This window comes from Tachysurus vachellii, chromosome 6 (assembly GCF_030014155.1).
Source record: "Tachysurus vachellii isolate PV-2020 chromosome 6, HZAU_Pvac_v1, whole genome shotgun sequence".
Taxonomy (NCBI): domain Eukaryota; kingdom Metazoa; phylum Chordata; class Actinopteri; order Siluriformes; family Bagridae; genus Tachysurus; species Tachysurus vachellii.
In genome coordinates this window covers 5,921,193-5,942,434 of record NC_083465.1, presented here as the reverse complement: position 1 = coordinate 5,942,434, position 21,242 = coordinate 5,921,193, and the positions used below count along the sequence as shown (strand labels likewise).

At 37.5% G+C, this 21,242-nt stretch overlaps 2 protein-coding genes across 3 annotated transcripts; both read right to left on the bottom strand.

The window, feature by feature from the left end:
* Position 1: 1 nt before the first annotated feature.
* Positions 2-9,613, bottom strand: rab23 (RAB23, member RAS oncogene family). The gene is made up of 7 exons (XM_060871873.1): positions 9,241-9,613; positions 5,356-5,580; positions 4,299-4,384; positions 3,987-4,143; positions 3,805-3,887; positions 3,230-3,322; positions 2-2,667 (listed from the first exon to the last, which is right to left on the bottom strand). Exons 2-7 carry the CDS (start codon positions 5,508-5,510, stop codon positions 2,528-2,530), a joined length of 714 nt encoding a protein of 237 aa, XP_060727856.1. The 5' UTR covers positions 5,511-5,580; positions 9,241-9,613; the 3' UTR covers positions 2-2,527.
* A 977-nt stretch (positions 9,614-10,590) lies between these two features.
* On the bottom strand, positions 10,591-20,925 carry ifngr1l (interferon gamma receptor 1-like). Of its 2 annotated transcripts, XM_060871865.1 has the most exons (8): positions 20,535-20,925; positions 15,398-15,515; positions 15,116-15,294; positions 14,758-14,891; positions 13,731-13,908; positions 13,310-13,437; positions 12,173-12,535; positions 10,591-11,832 (listed from the first exon to the last, which is right to left on the bottom strand). In XM_060871865.1, exons 1-7 carry the CDS (start codon positions 20,599-20,601, stop codon positions 12,191-12,193), a joined length of 1,149 nt encoding a protein of 382 aa, XP_060727848.1. In that variant the 5' UTR covers positions 20,602-20,925; the 3' UTR covers positions 10,591-11,832; positions 12,173-12,190. The 2 variants fall into 2 exon arrangements, with proteins under 2 accessions (XP_060727848.1, XP_060727847.1); XM_060871864.1 differs by having other exon boundaries at positions 10,591-12,535; positions 20,535-20,924.
* Between the last annotated feature and the right edge of the window lie 317 nt (positions 20,926-21,242).

Sequence of the window (21,242 nt, the reverse complement as noted above, 5' to 3'; positions counted from 1 at the left end):
GTAATGAAGGCATGAATCTTTATATTCAAAAAGAGTTAATGATTAGATTATACACAATTACAAAATACAAAGAGAGCAAAGTCATATAAAGCTGATTACAACTGTAAACATATCGCTGGTCATTGTGGCTAAGTACCGTTTAGAACACATTCATACATGGAACGTAAGGCATGCATGTTGTGCGTAAATGTTTGTTGTTTTGTTTTTTGTATTTCTCATGACTTTAGAGACTGATCAAGGATTATTCTAGAAATTATAGAAACTACAAACGAATGTTATCTTAGTGCATCTTCCAGTACTCTCTGTGCTTTGTGTGGGGGGGAAACCCTCAGAACTTAAGCTGGAGATTCTAGAACCTTCTGTAAGCAAGACGCTTACTTATCGGCTGCGTCTCATACGTTCATTCATTACTTTAAATAAAAGCGTCAACCAAATGAATAAATGTAGGAGTGTCTTTCGACAAAAGTTCCAATACGACTATATTTATTTATTAAATTATGTTAAACAGAATGACTGAATTTTCGAGTAAACGCAAAAATGGGCTATGTTCACATTATCAGACACAATTCTGATTTTCCTGCCTTAATATAACAGATTTGATTTTTTCCCCCCTCAGGAAATACGATCTGATCGGAAATCAGACTTGAGCCAGTTTCACACATGGTTGTAGATGGGATAGAGCAAATAGTTTAAAATGACAATGTGAAGTAAGCGAACGTTCATAGTGGAATTCATGGGGTATCATCCCCTAACCCCACCACCCCATGACCCCCATTTAGAGTTTAGTTCTATAGCTTGAATGATTAAATATTGAGCCTAATATATGAATAGCTGGATTCCACTCTCACCATACACTTAGACAGCAACATCTATCCAATCAGTTGCTGTGTTAGCAGTTTAATCATGGATCCCAGCTCTAGATGCTGAATTCTGATCCTATCTCAGATTCCTGTTCTCGGTGTGATCTTCTGCTGTTGTAGCCCAACCACCTTAAGGCTCAATATGCTGCGCGCTCCGAGATGCTTTTCAGTTCACCGCGGCTGTAAAGAGCAGTGAAGTTACTGTAGCCTTCCTGTCAGCTTGAGTCTCTCTGGCAATTCTTCTCTAATCGCTCTGCATTTTCTCCCAAAGCACTTGATTAATAGATTACACTGTTCTGTTGTACCTCGAGAGACTGCATTGTGTGTGAAAATCCCAAGTTATCAAAAGACTTTTAAAGCTCATCAGGCACTGACAAACAAACCGGTCATTTTCCTCATTCTGATCTTACATTACATTGAACATTAATTGAAGCTCTTGACTTGTATGCACTGCATTGTGCTGCCGACACAATTGGCTAATTTTAGGAATGAATGTTCATACCTATCCTGTAGGGAGTTTTTTTCCAATTAAATGGGTCCCTTGCTGATTTAGAGTAACTTTAATCCCAAGAGTGTGAATATACAGAAAATTTAACCCAGCATACTGATCACTTACAACGTATACCACTCCTTGTATGGAGAATTCTGTACTGTTAGTGTTTACAAGCAGCAGAACTTTATATCGCATCAATATTAATTTCTGCACAGATCCTGGTCTTCGGCTGTGCATCAGTAAACTCTAGTGTTGTCATGACAAGCTGCATGTTATCAGATCACTAATATCAGATCACACTAAAATATTTAACAAAGTGTGGTCACATTCTCTGAAGTTAAAATTTTACTAATATTTACAAGTACATACAGTTTAAAAACTTTTTTTGGCACTGTTAATGCTAACGATTTTAGTACTCGTTAAGAACTTCAAATTATTTTTATGGAATGATGTGTTACCAAATTATACACCTTTACACACGTATTGCACGAAAGAGAAAACAGTCCAATGCACAGATGGTTGGAGTAAAAAGTGAACGACACGTTCACGTTAGCGTTAGCATGTGTGTCGTGTTAGTTACCCTGCTCTACACGGTATAAAGTAACACAAACGTACTTTCGATATTATTAAATGTATCAACTTAAAATTCATTCCATTTAATATCAATCTGGGAAGAAAAAAAAAAAAAAGTACATCTATTTCAAAAAGGGTTTTAGACTCTATTCTGAAAAAGTTACTTCCCCTTGTTAATCTTTTTATTTTATTTTTTTAAAAATGCAAATATACTTTGATAGTCGGTCTGTGATAAAGCAACACAAACTGCTTAATCATCATCATCATCATCCCTAAGATCTGATTCAAACGTATGTATCTGTGTCACAAAACCACTGCTGCTTTACAACCAACAGGGAAATGCATTTCCACAAGTCCACTGACACAATACATTGCTCCTTACTTCTACCATCACGTGACATGAGACTCATCCACAGGAATCAGAGACATGTAACGAAACGACAATGTGTGAAAAAGCTGACCTCAATTTAAACGCCACCGCCGCACTGACGGTGTTTACACTGAGACGTAGCCTTTTACGGACTCTGGTTAGTGTTTGGTGATGATGCGCGTCACCCAGACCTACAAGGCAAACAAGGCATAACGCGTACGAGGAGACGTTCTAGAGAAGTCTGCAGCTACCGAAGGCGATTTTATTCTTCTTAGTTCTCTGCTTGTTCGGTCGCAGGTTGATGACCTCGCGGCCATTGAGATCGCTGGAGTTCTGGTTCGGTTGGTTGCCACTGCTAGTGTTGAACACGCCTGTTGAACACAAGTGAAGCAAACAGATAATAATGACTTGGATGACGATTTTGTCACCATCTCATCATGTACATGTGCAGGAGGATCCTCTCAGTACATCTGCTAAAGGCTCAAGATCATTTTCTTTACCAAAATGTCATGTTAGGTGAAATACATGGATGTGTGTGCTGCAAAATTTCACAGAGAAAAAAGTATTGTTATAATAAAATACAATGGAGTAAATTATTTTCCTGTAACAGCATGACCTGATGTGGTTTATTCCTCTTACACCACATCATGCTTCCGACAAATACAATTCAGCTTAAAGCCTGCTGATGACTTTCCCTTTACTGAGGCACCAAATACACCACATCAACAATGAAATGTTTTTCTGTTACATCAACTCCATTATTTAACTTTGAGCGTGACGTCCATGGGAATGAGCTGTTACTATAGAAACAACAACATATTAGAAAAAGCATATGAGCATAAACCTGGTGTTTTTGTTAGAAACATAAAGATCAATGAGAACTCATAACCTGATGCAGATTATAATTAAACAAATGTCAGTTTTAGTTCTTACCAATTTTATTGCTTGATGTGTGAACGACTTCGGGATCTTCAGCAGTCTGTTGCTTCAGTCTTTGCAGGTATTTTTCCGCTAGATATTTAAAAACTACCACAGGGAATAACAGTTTGTTACAGTACAGAAACAACACAGCAGAGAGTAGAATTACATTTAACTCTTAGGAACAGTGTCTTGACCAAACAGCGTTTCATGATGGGTGATGAATTTATTTCTTTTATTAGAACTGTGTCCTGAAACACAGATACCTTGACAGAACCTTATTAACCTTTGACAGATAAATCTTATGTGGCTATGACTTCCTTCAGCACTAATATTACAGTGGGACATTGTTAACCTGTTTTTAATTAGCTAGCTGTTAAAAATAAATGCTGCATCAGCTGGCAAACGTAGTTAATATTACACAATATCTAACAAGGTATTTTCTACGATATTTAGTCATTTGTTTGAGGTTTAATGCAACTGGCTGTCGATGACCGATGACTATAAGCAGTGACGTCATTTTGTTCACTCAACCTCATTGTCTGGTCCTGTAACATATTGAGTCATGTTTCTTTCACAATGGTACAAACCTTCGTTGACATTGAGATCCTCTTTCACTGAAGCCCGATAAAATCTCAACTTGAGCTTCTTAGCAAGACCCTCTGCTTCCTCACTGCGACGGCAACAGTGGGAGTGTTAATGCACTGATGTGACACGGATGACAAATAAATATACATTATACTCCAATTCTACACTAAAGTGCGGGTCGTACTTTTTTATCACCGTGTCATCCAGGAGGTCGATTTTGTTCTGCACCAGAACGGTAGGAATGTCACCAACTTCTATCTCCACTTTCTCCCTCCAGCTGCTGATGGCCTCGAACGACTCTCTGTCCGTGGTGGAGAAGACGAGGACGCAGGCCTGGGCACCTACAAAGTGCACATAATTTGAAAATCAAAAGTGCAGAGCTTTTAATAATCCAGTATTTATTCCTTGGTCATTATTAATTATTCATGGAGGTGTATTTTATAGGGGATTTTCTGCCAGAGATCAGGTGAAAAAAGTACAGTGCTATCTACAGTACCTCGGTAATAAGCCTTAGTGATTGCATCAAACTCCTCCTGGCCTGCTGTGTCCCACAACATCAACCGCACATCCTCATCGTTTACTCTGAAACACACGTCAACCAAAAGAGATCACAGACTAGCAAAAAAAAAAAAAAAAGAAAGAAAAACATACAAATCCTTACTGAAGGGAAGGGAACTGACAAGCTGCATTGTGGCTGTAACTAGAACAAATCTATAGATTTGTACTATAGACAACTACATAATGATGAACTGCTGCTCTTATCCCTTTTTTTTTATATACATTTTATTTATTTTGCAGTCCTACAGGCTCGCTCATCATATCCGTTCCTACAACAACTGGGATGTATTGATTTCTCTGGCACTTTATCATGATCAAACAGATCTGTGAGAGCACCACAGATTTTTTCCCAGCTGAGGTCATCCTCTAGGAGAAATGTTTAATGGTTTCAAACTACATCCATTATCTAATACAGAGATTAATATTAAACATTAACAATAAGTATAGTTTTGAAGTAATGTGATGAACATAATCGTACTCCAACCTAATTTTGTCATTTAGAATCAATACAAAACACGGATAAAATCTTTAAAACGGAAACTTATACAATGATAAAGCGTTGTGCACCACATCCCCAGTCTATAATAATTAAATAATTCATTCCTGTATCGCCATGGCCTTGACAGCATGACTCCAGTTTAGTAATGTTTTGTTGTTGATTTCGCTGGACATCCTCTGATTAAGGTGAAGCCAAAAATAATCAAGATGGTCTAACTCCCTTGCCACAATACATATACGTGCATTAGCTAACAAGGAGCACTGATCCCATGCCATTAAACACGTTTCTGTGGTACAGGACAGGCTTATAAAAAGAGCCATATGTACAAGAGCTGAGTCAGAGAAATAGCAGGGAAGGATGGAAACCCAAACATCCACTGATGACTAAGACAGTGGAAAGCAGAGCACATAAAAAAAAAAAAAAAAAAACAACAACAACTCAAACCAATTTCAGAGCAATATGGCTGAGCAAACAGAGCACAGTCACAAACACTTACACTATTTGCCTTTCCAGGAAGTCGACGCCAATGGTCTTCTTGTAGTCCTTGGTGAAGATGCCCTTGCAGTATCTCTGGATCATACTCGACTTTCCTACAGCACCGTTGCCCACGACCACCACCTTGATGGCCACCTCCATATCCTCTTCCAACATGGCTGCGAGCTCGGCTGGAAAACTCCTGGGCTCGTGCTTTCTCGACTTGTAATAGTCTCTGTTTAAGTTCCTGTTTGAAACAAATTTAAGAAAGCTTTTAAACGGTGTCATCAGATGTTCCTAGGCTACACTTTATGGCAGGAGGTTTGGCATGAGCTGGAAAAAATTACATGCTGAAGTCACAAGAGCATGTATTACTAGGGTCAACCATTCTGCCCATTTATTTCCTACTTAAGGACAGGGCTGTCTGGTCTAGGGTGTGGTCCACATGGCGTACTTTCCACACAGTCCACGTTGCTTCACGTGTGTACACAACAGATCCAAAAAAGAGTTTCTGTTGCTTTTAGACAAGTTACTGAGCTTCTAGTAGATTTAATACCTACCTACATATTGTGGTCATGTGATTTACTAATAAATCAAGCCCATAAAGCACTTGAGCATATGGAATTCTTCTGTGTCAGTCATGCATGCATCATCTCCGTGATTTACACTGAATTTCTACAGATGTCCTCCTGCAACATTACACCATTCCAGACACAGGCCCGAAACCACATTTTTTGTTTTGTTGTCTTTAATATTTTGTTATATATAACTAGCTTATACAAAAAGACTTTGTGTAAAAAAAAAAAAACATTTCCTGATAAATATATCCTTTCATTTTTTTCTAGAAAAAAACTTTACATGGCCCATTAAATGTTATGATGTTAAATATTAATCCTAATTAAGGGGTAAAAGCTATGCGTGCTGCCCTGATGAAACTAAAGAAAACAAAACAAACCACAGGAGAGACATTAGGACACTGGAGAGACCACACTGCTTGCTTATTCTGTTACATTACAGAGGCCTCTTGACTCTTGTCTCTTAGAAAGGTAACTAAATACAGCGGGACTGTCTGACGCAACAACGATACCCGCAGGAGCGGTGCAACTAGCCACCAGTGCGAGACAATTCACATTGTTGCAGGAATACGATACAGTTTTAAAAAAAATAGGAAACATATTTAAGACCTAACTGAAGTAGGTAAATGAATATGGTTGATGTAACATCATGTTCAGCTTCTGTGTCACAACATGGACACCATTACAGCGACTTAAGAAACCGGGTGGTGTTCAGTTGTCCCTCTCTGGGAGGAATTGCAGATTATCTGAAACAGTGCTTTCAGTTCCATGAAGAAGTAGAAGCTACTGATACAGCGGCTCAGAGTGGAGCGCTTTGCTCAAGGACACTACATCTGGGAATCATCTGGGATTGAGCGAAATCACGAGATCTCTTGAATCATAGCTGAGCTCTTATTCTTTCTCTACACCCTTTAAGTTTTTATGTTCACGAGGATGATCAGATAAAAGAAACCTGAAGCAAACGAACCATACCTGACTAAAAAAAGAGAAAGAAGCGTTGAACATCCAGGTTACTGTACTGTCTTTTGTAAAAGTGGCTGGAGATCCAACATTATCCTTTAGTTCAATTCAGTGCTGGAAAAATGACATCACAAGATCACATGACACTTACTGAGGTCTGGAGATGTCATGGTGCCATTGTAAGCAGCTGGTTGTGGTGGTAACAGCCACTCAGATAAAGTAGCTTATATGCACGTCCTGTTCATACATGACAAGAACACCCTGGTCAAGGAGACACCAGGGACAGCAGGCCACTTTATTAGGAATGTTATCAACAAGCCAATCTTTCTGAAGAACACTGGCCAAGATGGTTTGTATATACTAACCAGAAACCCATCAATCCTCTGGTCTGCTCTTATAAATGAAGAAGCAAAACTTTCATCCAAGAAACAGCAAAAGGTACAAAGTCAAATAAAATGGTGGATTACTCAGCCCAGTTACTTAGTGATCTATAAGATGATGAGCACAAAGATGTTTACGTCAGTATTATCATTAAAGTCTGACAGAGCTGCGCATGCACAAAACTAAATCACTATAAACCAACCACTGATCACCATTGTTCCTTCGGACCAATCACTGATCATCACTGTTCCCTTGGACCAATCACTGATCACCATTGTTCCCTCGGACCAATCACTGATCATTGTTGTTCTCAATCACCAGCCAACCAATCACCACTGATCACCACTGATTGTCCCACATGCACTTCAATATTAGTTCATTCATAGTACTTAGTCTCAGTTCTTCTACTTCATTTAAAAACGGTATTTTAAATGTATTGTTTAGCAAAGAAAAACCTGATTGTTGATGTGAGGATTTTGTTAGGAGACATTCATTTAAATAATTATGTCTCGGATGTTTTCCCAAAACTTTGACCAATCACTGGGCTTTGCAAAGTTTTGTGCTTCAGGAAAGTCTTCACAACAGTGGGGAAGGTCTATGATTTCTCAGGAAATTACGCTGTGTTTTCGGAGAAAGACAGAGACAAAGCACAATGGACAGAAAAGAAGATGAAAGTTAGGAAATGACTAGCAAGTAACTAACTCGCTTAAGCATCTCTCAGACATTCCATTTAAATCTACCAATAAACCGATAGCACGCACACAACATGCTCTTCGTGAATAAACATTGCAAGCTCCTACAGATCAGATCGCTCAGCTGTTGCAGATATTCCTAAATGGAATAAGACACTCCTCACCGTGGTTTTGTGAAAATAATCCAATCTGCCCCCCAATGGGCTGTAAGTAAGTCCTAAGAGGCCATGCATCACACCACCCTGGTGTGGAAAATTTGTGTAAACTTTTACATTCCTGGCATTTAGCAGACACCCTTATCCGGAGTGACTTACATTTTTATTTCAATTTATACAACTGAGCAATTGAGGGTTAAGGGTCTTGTTCAGGGGCCCAGCAGTGGAACCTTGGTGTACCTGGGATTTGAACTCACAACCTTCCCATCAGTAGTCCAACACCTTAAACACTAATCTACTGCGTCCCAAAGAATTTTGCCAGTTCCCTCTTTAGCCTTCTGTGGGAACTGAACTTGGGTTTTTGTGTTCAGAGCCCAACGTCCTAACCATTACAACAGGATTTCAGCTCATCCGTACACACACATGGACTGTTTCTTTACTTGTATTCTATTCTTAGAAAAGTCTTTACTGTCCTAAATATTTAAAAAAAAAATCAAATTAAGATTAAATTGGATTAAATTACCATGACAATACAGGGAATAGGTAAATTGACCCGTGTGGTCACCTGGAGACATTTTGCAAGTGAATTAGCTACTTTAGCTTAAGCAAACAGTTGGTGTGTGTGTGTGTGTGTGTGTGTGTGTGAACAGGTAGTCATGAGGTGTGTGTGTGTGTGTGTGTGTGGACAGGTAGTCATGAGGTGTGTGTGTGTGTGGACAGGTAGTCATGAGGTGTGTGTGGACAGGTAGTCATGAGGTGTGTGTAAGGCTCTACTCCTGACATGCCACCAAGCAACGTGTAACCAAGGAAGTGTGTGTACGTGAACTCAATGAAATAACAGCTAATGTAGAAAGTGTTTGTTCACATTTAAGTCGAATATTAAACCGTTGTAACGAGCTATTTGTCTGGAGACATTAAATCGTTTAGAGGGTGTGTTTAGGAGCGATGAGCAGGTTTTTCAGGCAGTATAAGGGGAATAAACACAGCGCAGGGGCACCGTTAACGTTAGCTAGCTTATAAACACACACCTACAATAACTAGCAGCATCACAGCTAACAGCTTCATCGCGTTAAATTCATGACCACCTAAGGCTTAGATTTTGAACATATAAAATCATATAAAAGGTGAAAACATCTCGTCTTACCTGCACTCGGCGTTAACGGTTTCTCTTCCCGCTACATTCTTGAGTTTGGACAGAAAGCCCAAGACGCGTTCATGGACTCGCCGGAGCTCCGGTGTCGCAAAACGTCGCAAATCTTCACAGTTAAATCATGTATCCTGCTGCTTTCGGGCTGTACACGCTTACTGGTCTCGCTAATCATCTACATCTAATGTAAATATTCTGAAAAGAGCTTGTCTTTACTTGATGTGCTTTCTTTCCCATCCGTGTTCTTAAAAAAATAAAAAATCCCGCCTCCTTCCTTTGCATTAGCTGTTAGTTCACGTACAAGCGTTGGCTGCTGTTGGTGGCGCCTCTAATACGTCAAAATATCCGCCATATTGGAAAGGACGAGATTGAGTTGTCGATTTTTGCTGTGGTGTGTTTGGCAGAGCTCTCAAACGCACCCATTATAACCTGACATTGGAAGTTATGGTGTTCATTCCCCGGTACACTTCCAGAGACTTGATGGATCTTTTGTTCCCTGCTTGTATTTGACTTATAATAAGAAGCATTAGACAAAATAAATCAGTGCTACTCAATTACACGACCAGCTGTTAAGGAAAAAAAAAAAAAAAATCTATAGCTATTAGCTTTATAACTCGGATCAAGTTAAAATAAAACTTTACTAAACACTAATAATATTATCATTATTATTATTAATAATAATAATACAGTCCTGCCTTGTCATGTTCAAGATTAATTAAGCATAAAACTCCTAAATAGAATACATGATGACAGAATCTTCACCTTTAAAAAGTAATTAAATTTACATCCAAATGTTGCTTATTTTGACAGAAATTTAATCAAGTCTATACACTGAATTCAAATTAAACGTAGCTCTATTGCTCTCTCCAAGATGGCGACGCCATAGACGCATCTACAGTCTAAGCAGTAAGGTATTTAAAAGTCCAATCAGTGAGCTGTTTGTACGGACCAGTAACCAATCCTAGCAAAAAGGGGCAGGGTCAGGTCCTCTGTCGCCGTCTCTGCAACGCGCATGCGCCAACTGAAGCGGTGAGCTTTTTCTGGTTAAATGCAAGCGTTATGTATTTATTCAAAATGTATTATATATATATATATATATATATATATATATATATATATATATATATATATATATATATATATATATATATATATATATAAAAATAATGCGAGTGAAATGAAAACTATGTACAGTTAAATAAATTGTCGTTCTAATTAAATGAGTTTCATTGTCTTGTTAATGTATTTTAATGTGTTCAAGGGGAAAACTTTCCAATATTAAAGCAATATTTTGTTCATTAATTTATGTGAAATGAACAAATAGAATAATTAACATACATAAAAAAATTTAATTCTATCCATTTATTTACATACAAAGTTTTGTTTATTGATTTTTCAAACAGAAAAAGCTGGACATGCACAAACTCACAACAATCCAATTATATGCAACTGTAGCAATAGTTTAGTTACAGCTGAAAAAATCAGTCATACCATACATAAGCAAATTAAAGCGGAATGTTTATTTGGCTTTATTAATAATGCATTCACAGCAGTATTTAGATAAGGTGCTTATGATGAATTAATATAAAAAAAACAACAAACAACATCAAACTGAGTAATCAATAAAATACTTGAGTGTCAACACCACTTAGTCTCGACGGTAATAGGTGTTTCGAATGCACTGAATAGCTTGATAGAAATGTTCGTAGATGTATGTAAATGCTTGTTTAGTTTTGATACATGGTATGCAAAGCAGAAGAATCTTTATTGTTTTATTATATGATGCGGTTATTTCCATGCTGCTGCTGAAAAATTAATGCTTATACAATTGATTTTGTCATGGTTCTGTTCAGTGGAACATAGTGCATGGATTGGATACTATACATACTCACGTAAAAAAAAATCTGATCTGTATTTTTAAATCATTGTATCAACTATACTAGCAAATAGCCACAATGCTTTTAGAATAGTGGTAAAGCAGGCTTTTAATGGCTCATTTTTTGCACTTAGGACAATAGGAGATGGTGCTGATCATACTGTCCATCAAACTTATTTAAAGTACTTAAAGACTTTGCTGTCTGTGCAGAATTCAAGGCATCAAATGGAAAATGTTAGTCCTCAAACAGCTAGTACATGACTAAGTACATTAACTTGGCATGTGCGAAGAGACCTCAGCTCTTTTTCTGACAATAGAAGACATTACATTGTTCAACTCTTAATCGTCATTGATGATACATGCATAAAAGGGAAAAAAAACTCCCCCCAAACTAAAACCTTAATAAAAAATAATAAGGCAAATTGTCAAACCTCAAATTAGTCTTAGTGAGTCTATATCACAGTCTTTGTTTCTTGCCAAACGAATAAAATACCCAACGGCTTCATCTGAACACAACTGACAAAATGAAATCTAGACATTTAAAATTAAATTAAATGTCATATCATATCATTATCTCCTGCAGTCAGAAGGTCCCATCCACCCTGTGAGCAATATCAACATTCTTTATTCCACATCCGTTGGGTTATCCGCTTGGTTGAATGTCTTTAATGTCTTTAATGTTAAAACCTTTTCCAGCGCTGTGTGTAACAGTGCTACAACAACGAAAAAACTATATTAAGTCAGCAATGAAGCTGCCAAGGAGTTCCTTATTTTCCCACTCAAATGATTGTGTATTACCTAAAAACCTTTACAGTGAGGTAAATTGAGACACTGGTTAAAACAGTGCCAAGCGAGTTGGAGGGAATGGAAGTGCAGCTTCACGGGGTATTGTTGAATCATTTATGAAAGCATTTAAACACAAATGGTACTCATTCCAGGTTTATAGCTTGATGGTTTCATTTTAGGGGGAAAAAGGTGTTTTTTATTACTGAACATTTTGGAACTCGTTCCAAGTTCAAGAACAGGAAAAGGTTTTGAAATAGTTTTGCTTACCAAATGGTGCACATTATGCTAACGTGGCCCATAGGCTTCTACTATGTCTCCTTGTCCCATGTCAATAGGGAACTTATGGCTGTCGTAGCCTGAGAAGCTGTTACCACTGTCAAAGACTTCAGAATCTGCTTCATCCTCCTCTTCCTCCTCCTCTCGGTGTTCTTGCTTTTCTGGCAATGCTACATTAGAACTGAAGTGATTGGGGAAGTGAGTGGGGAAGTGAGAGTTGTCTTCAAACTTGGAGATGGATGTGTCTACAAAGATCTGATCGGTGGTCTCCAGCAGAGGGGTGTGACCTACAGAGGTCACCTTGGACAGAGTGGGCTCCTCGGGCACATTGACGTGATCAGATTTCACTATTCCCTGCAGGAGACACAATTTGGCATTAAATTAGCTTCTCTTCATCAAATAATACATCTGCAGTCTTATTTTAAGCAAAATTGCTCTAGAAGTCTAAAACAGTCAGATTGCTGGATAGGTTTGTGAGGCTCAATATTGTGCAGCATGAAACAAAATCAGTAATAGATAAGCTAAGATTTATAATCCAATTGGCCATTGGCATGGCAATTGGCCATGCCAATTTCAACCTGGCCAGCTTCCTGCCATCATACATTAACCATCCAGGGAGAATGAGGACTAAAACATGCATCCTCTGATAGGTGAAGCAAACCACTTCTGCTCATGTTGCATCACAGAGCAACGTAACAGCACTACATGTTCTCTTCCACATGAACTCTCACATGCCTGTGACTAGCATTGCTGTGGGAAAAGAGAGCGACATTCCTCCCACCCAAAAAGCTGGCCTAATTATGCTCCTTTGACCGTAGATGGCTGTGGCTTTGTCGGGTTTCAATCTTATGACTTTATGACAACAGAACAAATGCTTTTTCATAACGAAAGATAAACGTGTCTAATGCATTCGTCACACGCTTGTAGTTTCAGTCATCTTTGTTAATTGGTGCGTTAAGTACAACTGGTAAACCATATTTAAAAACGCTTTCATGTGTAACTAGACTTACGTTTTGGTTCTACATATACAAATATAAATATGCAGATATACATATATACATTGTCAAAGCATAAATATTTGAATCTTTCAAGGTTAAAACAATGTCAAAAAACAGTTCAAAAGCTTACCAGGAGTTTGGAGAGTGTGCTTTGAGAGTCAGACTGAATCAGTTTCTTGTACGCAATGACTCCCCATATTGTTAGAATCAGAATGGCGAACCCAGAGCATAGCAAAATGGTTATAATCATTGGCCAATCTGAAAACAACAACAACAACAAAAAGCGATTAAAATAAATACTTAACTCTAATTAAATTGATTATAATTATGCTGACTCTATAAAATCACGTCTACTCAAAGATCTGATTGTATAGAGTCAGCATAATTATAATCAATTTAATTATATCAAATCAATTTCATTTAATCAATTGGTCAGAAGTTATTGATTCATTTTCTAAAAGCACAGCTCTAATTTAAATAAACCAGTTTATATTAATTCATATATAGTTCATATATAGTTCGTTCAGTCGGTACAGACTCATGACTCTTACCTGGAGGAACTATAGGAGCTTCAGGGCCGCACACCTTTTTGTCAATTTCAGTTGGTATGCTATTAACAATTCCCATGACGTTTACATTCATGCATTTCCCATAAAGACCCTCAGATAGCTCGAACTCTTCTTTACACAGAACATCTTCCACATAACAGGGTTCACAGGTTCTCTGCGTCTGATGGGGTAACATGACTATTAATGATATAGCCACTACAAGTACATTAATAATTGTTTGTGGGTTAATATGCTAAATAACAGCTTTATTGTTAAAAAATAAATAAATAACTAAGCTGCAGACAAAAGCAGAAGTGACTTTAACCTGGCCCTTAATAAATCAATCAATCAATCAATCAATCAACCCCAAAGAGTATGTTTATCATTCTAATCACCACAGAGGGCAGCAGAGGACTATATGTTTATTCACGTAGAAGTCATTCAGGGAAGTAAAAAGGTCAAAATTGTTCAAAAACAATGTGTTAGACCTCTTAAGAGTACAGTATACAGTAGAGTATATCAACAACACAAATATATAAGTGATGCAAACAGCATATTTTGGGAACAGAATTTCTTTTGGATCTGCTCAACGTTTCACTAACTGCATTTTTTTGCAGGATGGATGATTAGGTAGAAGAATCTCTGAGAGAAAATCTTTGCATTTCAGACTTTTTGTTGCTGATTTCATTTAACTGTTTTATTGATTCATGCATGAAGCTGACTGATTTGCATTGCCTTTAAACTTAAAAGCAAAAAAAAACAAAACAAATGGAACCACATTTATAGGATATACAGACATTATACCTGGCTTCCAGATATAGAAAAATATATATAATGGTAAGAAAGAAATGTAAGAAGAAATCCTATGGAAATGTATCTTGTATTTATTTTAAGAATATACATCTGTCTTGACTTCAAGCTCCATGGACATTTTCTTTTTAAACATACACAGATCTTGAGACCAGAGTCAAGAGTAAAATGAGTTAGGAGTCATAGGTGAAATTGAGCTTGACACCTGTGAAAATCTTACCTCGTTATAAGAAATCGTGCACATAAAATCACCTCTGAGGGATTCAGCTTTATAGAAATAAAAGGGATGACTGAAGGAGAGTTTGACTATGCGGTCAGAGACAGAAACTTCCAATGATGGGAAGTCCACCACACCTAGATAAAGACATTCAAACAATGTAATCAGGAAACAGGAGAAGGGGGAGACCAGAATGTAGCTCCAGACATTTATTTAACTTAAACAGCAACTGGCTCTGTCTTTTAAAAACTACTGCTAATAATAATAATAATATAATAATAAAATAATAATAATGAAAGGATAATCTCTAATGTCCTTGTGTGGAATTGTGTGTTTACTTGTTTGTTTGGTGTTGACCTACATTCAACATCGGTAGGAAAGTCCTCGTTATAGCTAAAGCCAATGCCTCCAGATGAAGTCTTAAGTTCTGATCCGTTGGCTTGAGTTGTCACTTGAACAAAGTAACCATCCTCAGCATCCTGAGTGTATTCACTGATATCCAGGTAGGTCTGATTGGTGAGCACTGAGCACTCGACCTTACTGTAGATAACCAGACAATAATTAAACATTTTATTTTAATTGTAATTATTTACTGTAATCTAATCAAATTAAATCCCATATTAGGCTTTAGTAATTAACCTACTTTTTATATCCACTAATTGTTATGCTGAATTCAGGCTTCGGATCGGGTGCGCTGTAGTTCCAATATAACACAGTCTTAAAATTGTGGCATGTCAAACGGACATCGGTTAGGACGGGACCTGTGGAAAAAAGTAGTACAGAAACATTACCAGCATGTATTAAACTATTATTAAGTTTCAGCACCTTACTAAGACGTTTTACTGTTTAATGTTTTTCCATTAATTGTCCTCTGTATGTATATTTGGATGGAAGGATGGATGGGATGATGGTTTTAGTACTGTTTGTATTGGTAGTGAGTTAGCAAGAAACATGTTTCTTATCTACTGACGTCTTATCTACTGACATCTTCCAGTATGAAGAAATAGATTCGCTGGTAAAGATTTCCCAAGTTTCATTGTGTCTCAAGCTGCTAGTGTGTTGTGGTTCATAAAGATTTCCACTTCTGCAAAACAGGCACTGAATTATGTCTCCGTAAGCAAAAAGTGCAAAGTCATCAAAACTTATGGACTTATGAGAAACAGTCACAGGAATGACATTTCAAAAATAAATAAATAAATAAATAAATAAATAAATAAATTCAGCCTTTCCCTAAAATGTCCCCAAACTGTGTTGTTCTAAGATTAGCTGTAGCTGAAGTCTGACGAGCTCTATACAGGATGTCTCAACAAACAGGAACTTGATCACAGCAGAGAGCAACTAATTTACACATTAACTGTCAAACGTTTTTAGGATTCTGACTTGCAAAAGAAAAAAAAGAAAAAAAGCATGTAATTTTGTTATATCCACAGGTTTAATCTGGGTGTGTCGATAATTCCTAACTCTAAGCGTTGGGAAAGCAGTAATCCTGCAGACGTTCTACACACTGTAGCTGTAAAAGCTCATAATTTAATTCTCACAAGAGATCAATGCACAAATACACCTTAAAAGCAACTTCCATCCTCTGTCCCATTACAATCATGTTTTAAGACAAGATTGTAATTGTTACAGCTAAATCATCAACCCAGTGTCATATCGAGGTCATTAGCACCGTCATAGCATCAGAAATATTCTTGAACATGCATGGGAAATTGTGGTCAACACCACCACCTACTAGACTGCATTTATGGGGAGTCAGTTGTAACTAATTAAGCTGCTTACTGTGTTATGAAGAAATTAGTTGGTTCTAGCTAAGAAAAGCTTAATTGCGTTAGGAGAAAAGAAAAGAAAAAAAAGACTTTATTTTACCAAATGCAAAGATCATGCACCAAACACACACACACACACACACAAAAAAAAAACAATACGCGTAACACATTTAGCTCCTCCAAAACTAGTACAGGTGATTTGTAACTGTTTAATATTAGTGCTTACAAGGATATTAAAACATCAGGCAAAACCATTTCTTGCACAACAATAAGGAAATAAGAGGACCAAAACAAGACAGAATAAGACAAAAACTCAGAAGATGATCCTTTTTAGCAAAATGTTTGGTTACCGGTGAGAATTTAAAAGGAAGTGGGAAATTGCTGTAAATGTCTTTGTTGCCACACTTGAGCAAAAGGAAGTCTCAAAGCCTTTTTCTGTTTTCAGCAGTTTTTGCACGTTCCGGATGTACACAGAACCCAGCACGTATAAACCTCTGACTACACCAAAATGCAAGCTGAACCCGTTCTCACAGAGGCCTGAGAGACAACCAGCTTCGACTAACCGCCAACACTGTAGGACTGTTATGGTTAATCACTGTATAGGGTTCAACTGAACTGCATTTCATATCTTACCATCCCCTGGTTATGTTAATTACTGGATCACATGGCAAACTCTATGGTTCTCATCCCATTTGTGTCTGGCTCTGAATCACCAAAAATGCAGGCTGGATTTTGCCAGCTCTCCCCCTGAACGTGTAAACCAAATTGAAACAACCTCTGTTTCTTCTTAAAGGAGCTGGGACTGCACTAAAAACCTCCTGGCTTTGCAATCCATAACTGCTGACCAAGAATGAACTCTTATTTCTTTGGCTCAGCATGCTACTTTCACCACAGATATTCTCTTTTTCAGCTCACAATAATGTGATAAATGCGAAACACAATGTAAGAGATTTTGTTGAGAAGCCACTCTCAAAAATGAGAACCTGACAATTTCCACCCAGAAGCTAGCTCTCCCTTGTCATACAATTTCTCCCAACCGGGGAGGTTGATGGCAAACACGTACTTCCTCAATGACAGCCGATTACGACTTGACGACTTCCACATACCCGATCTCATAAAAAGCCCTGATTCGGTGTTGATATGATTTCCACTCAGAGACAACAGCCAGTTTTGGCCCCAGTAACAAACCCTATTGCCTGGAGGCTGTGGGATTAAATATTGATGATGGGTTTTTTTTGGTTTTTCAAGCATGATTAATACAATGAATATAATAACAACAACAATAGCAAGGCAATGAATAAGCTTACAATGGTTATATGTATCGGTTTTGATAGAAACTTGTATCTAAAAAGGGAGGTACTGTACTTTTGTCATTTGGACATTAATCAATATTTAAATAAAGCCAGTAGCTTGTATCTACAAACACATCCATTCAACATGGTACATCATTATAACTAGTTCAATATTTAAATAAAGCCAGTAGCTTGTAGCTACAAACACATCCATTCAACACGGTACATCATTATAACCAGTTCACTAAAAATAAGCTATTCACTATATAGCTTGGCGAAATAAACAATAAGAAAACAATGTTGTTTTCCTGGCCAACTATTTACATGACAGTGAAAAGCAGTAATGTTTGTTTATTTATTTGCATTCAAAATATATGTTAAAAATAAATAAATAAAAAGGTTTCAGATACTTTTTTTTTTAAATAAAAAAAAGTTCAAATGTAAATAAACAAGCCTTGATAAAACAGATACCATGAATATATTACGGCTTGTGATTGCTGGTCGCAAACCCTCTAGACTCCAGGTCACTGTTACAGTAGCACTATTCTTAAGAACGGCAAAATAACATCCTGGTTAAAAATAATTAAATGATTAAATAAATAAATTAACAAACAGGAAGACTGTGGTTTAACCTAAACATGCTTTCTGTTTCTAACCACAAGCACCTCTGAAGCATTTTCTTGTAATCGTACAGAGTAGGCTACCTTTGTGGTTTAGAAGTGTGAAATTAAAAAAACCATGCTGTGAAAAAAAACAGCACTGCCAACACTTTTGCTTCTACTGTATCTGGGGTGACGAGAACAAAATACGGGATGTACAGGACTTGATCTCATGTGGAGATTTAAGAATAAATAAAAAAGAAAGAATTACATTTAAGCAAACACCAGCAAGGGGTGAAGCACAACTTCTGAACACAAAGACAGGTATGTTTAGTTAATTTGGAAAACGCTTTCGTACGCAGAACGAAACGCCACTAAAACACCATGCTGTGTCAAAATATCTAAAAAGCACATTGGGCAGTGGTTAAAAAAAATAATAAAAGTACACCATCACAAACACTGCACCAGCACAGACACGATGCTTACAGTCATTACTGAGCCATTTATCCCATCAAAGACACTGGGAAGAATAAAAGGTGATTAAACAAGTTTAAACACGCTAGGCTTTAGACATGCATATCTTTTATGCACCAACCCAGCAGCAGCTCATGCTCATGATATGCCAAGATACCAAATGCTCAGCCCACGCTTAGACATGACCTTCCTCTTTCTGTAAACCTGAAATCGCATGCAATAACCACAATAACGTTATGTGAACAAAGTCTATTATAGTCATTACGGAATTATAAATATTATTGCACACAGCATCCAACAGGAAGAGTACAGCTTTAAAACAGAATTGTCAACATTTAGCAAATCTTCTGCCCATTTCCACTGACCAGACAGCTCATGACGACTACCAACAGCAGGAGATAAAGGCTAATGCCACAGTCACATATATAGGCAATTTTTTTTCTGCGTAAGTGACCTCTTACAACACTAGAAAATATCCAGTAGGCAATCATACTATTGGTTGCAGTAGTAAAAACTTTTATCACAGGGTGGCACAAACATCATTCCATCATGTTTCTTACTGATAAAATGAAACAACCTAAAGGGAGAGAATTTGTATATGAAATTCTTGTGTGTGTGTGCACGTGTCAAATCATACGAGCTCGAGGAGAAGCAGCGTGTGACTTGACTGTAATCAGTAGTTGCTGCACCAAGTGGCATTATAATTGTATAAAGCTTAAACTGTCTCAACTCTGTCGCATTGCTCATGTTGTCAGTCCTAATGGCTGCATATGTGAAAATAGCACAAAAACCTGCTTCCTCTGTAACACATTAAAGCAAGATAAACCTTTATTTTTTATTTAAACTGCTCCATTCTCCATTTACATGAGGTCACAGATTAGGGTCACTGTAAATGGAGAGAAAGAAAATGCCCCCTTTCTCCCACCCACGAGGCACAGACAGTTTTATATTTATATATTTATAGCTCCAACAACCAATCACTGATCACCACTGTTCCCAACGACCAATCGGTGATCCATGTAGTTTGTCCCACGCGCACACTCCTTTGCTCTTCCTTGCCCACATTCACAAGCAACAAAAGCCAGTAATTCCGCCATCTTATGTCTATGTGACAAATCATCACTGCAACCGCTTATTTCTTTCTTTTTTTTTTGACTCACAGAAACTCTGTAAATAGTATTTTGAAATGTAACCTTTTATTTTCAATGAGGCCATTAATAAAAGGTTTATCAGGTGATCAGGCCTCAGGGTCACTTTACCTTGTGTGACAAATGAAAACACGGTTCAAAATACAGATTTTCAGCCATTTTTGGTTTTAACACCGTAAATGTCTTCAACACTAAATATTTTACAAATGAAATGTTTGTTTTATGAGTTAATCATGTGTTTACCTAATATTAATGTTGCCAATAACAACAACAATATTTGTCTTCACCACAGGATATGTCTTTATTATCGATTATATTTATATTATCGATTATATTTAGCTAACAGCTTCACACAGTTAATTTACAGATGCTAACGTAGATAGCTCGAGTTAACTAGCCATGTTGTCATCATTAGCACAACTCATAATGTTTAAATACGTTATTTAACAAAGGAGGTACAGCTGGTAAACTAGTATTAGTGTAAGTAGGCTGTTTACCTACCGGACAAGGCGCGGTTCAGACAAACGTAAACACACAACACGAAGGTGAATGTCGGCGACTTCAGCATCGTGTCTCTCGGAGATTTATAAAATGTGTCAGAATTTATCAGGAAATTTTATCACACGCTCATCCGCTTATTGGAAACATTTTTCCTTCCACGTCGTTAATGCTGAAGGTTGATGTCAGTAATATCCAGTTACAGCAGTGTGTGAATCTTTCACTCTCCACAAACGGTTTCCTTTAACAGTTGGCAAACCTTCTGAATTTCCCCTCAAACTCCACGGACTTCCCGACGCACTATTTTGTTTCGATCACAAACGAGTCCCTTGTGGTATGTAGGCGCCCTAAATAGTGTCTAAAACAAAGGCTTCTACGTCCTATAGGCAAGACGCATCAAACACGGCGGCGTTTAGGACAGAGTCAGTTTGTGCGAACGCGCGCGCACACACACACATGCACGCGCGCGCGCACACACACGCACGCACTCACTCACACACGCACACACAAAGGTGGAGCTCTAGTTATGCATTTTTGTGAACTTGATAATAAAGCCACGTTTTCTTGAGTTGGTGATCAGTACAACAGTTTAATGTAAACCAAACATATCTTATTAGTGCTCTTAAATCAGAAAAATTGCTTTATATCATGTGCTCACAATCCCAGGTCTTCAGTTTATTTTTTTTCTTTTCTCATCAAATTGTACAAACA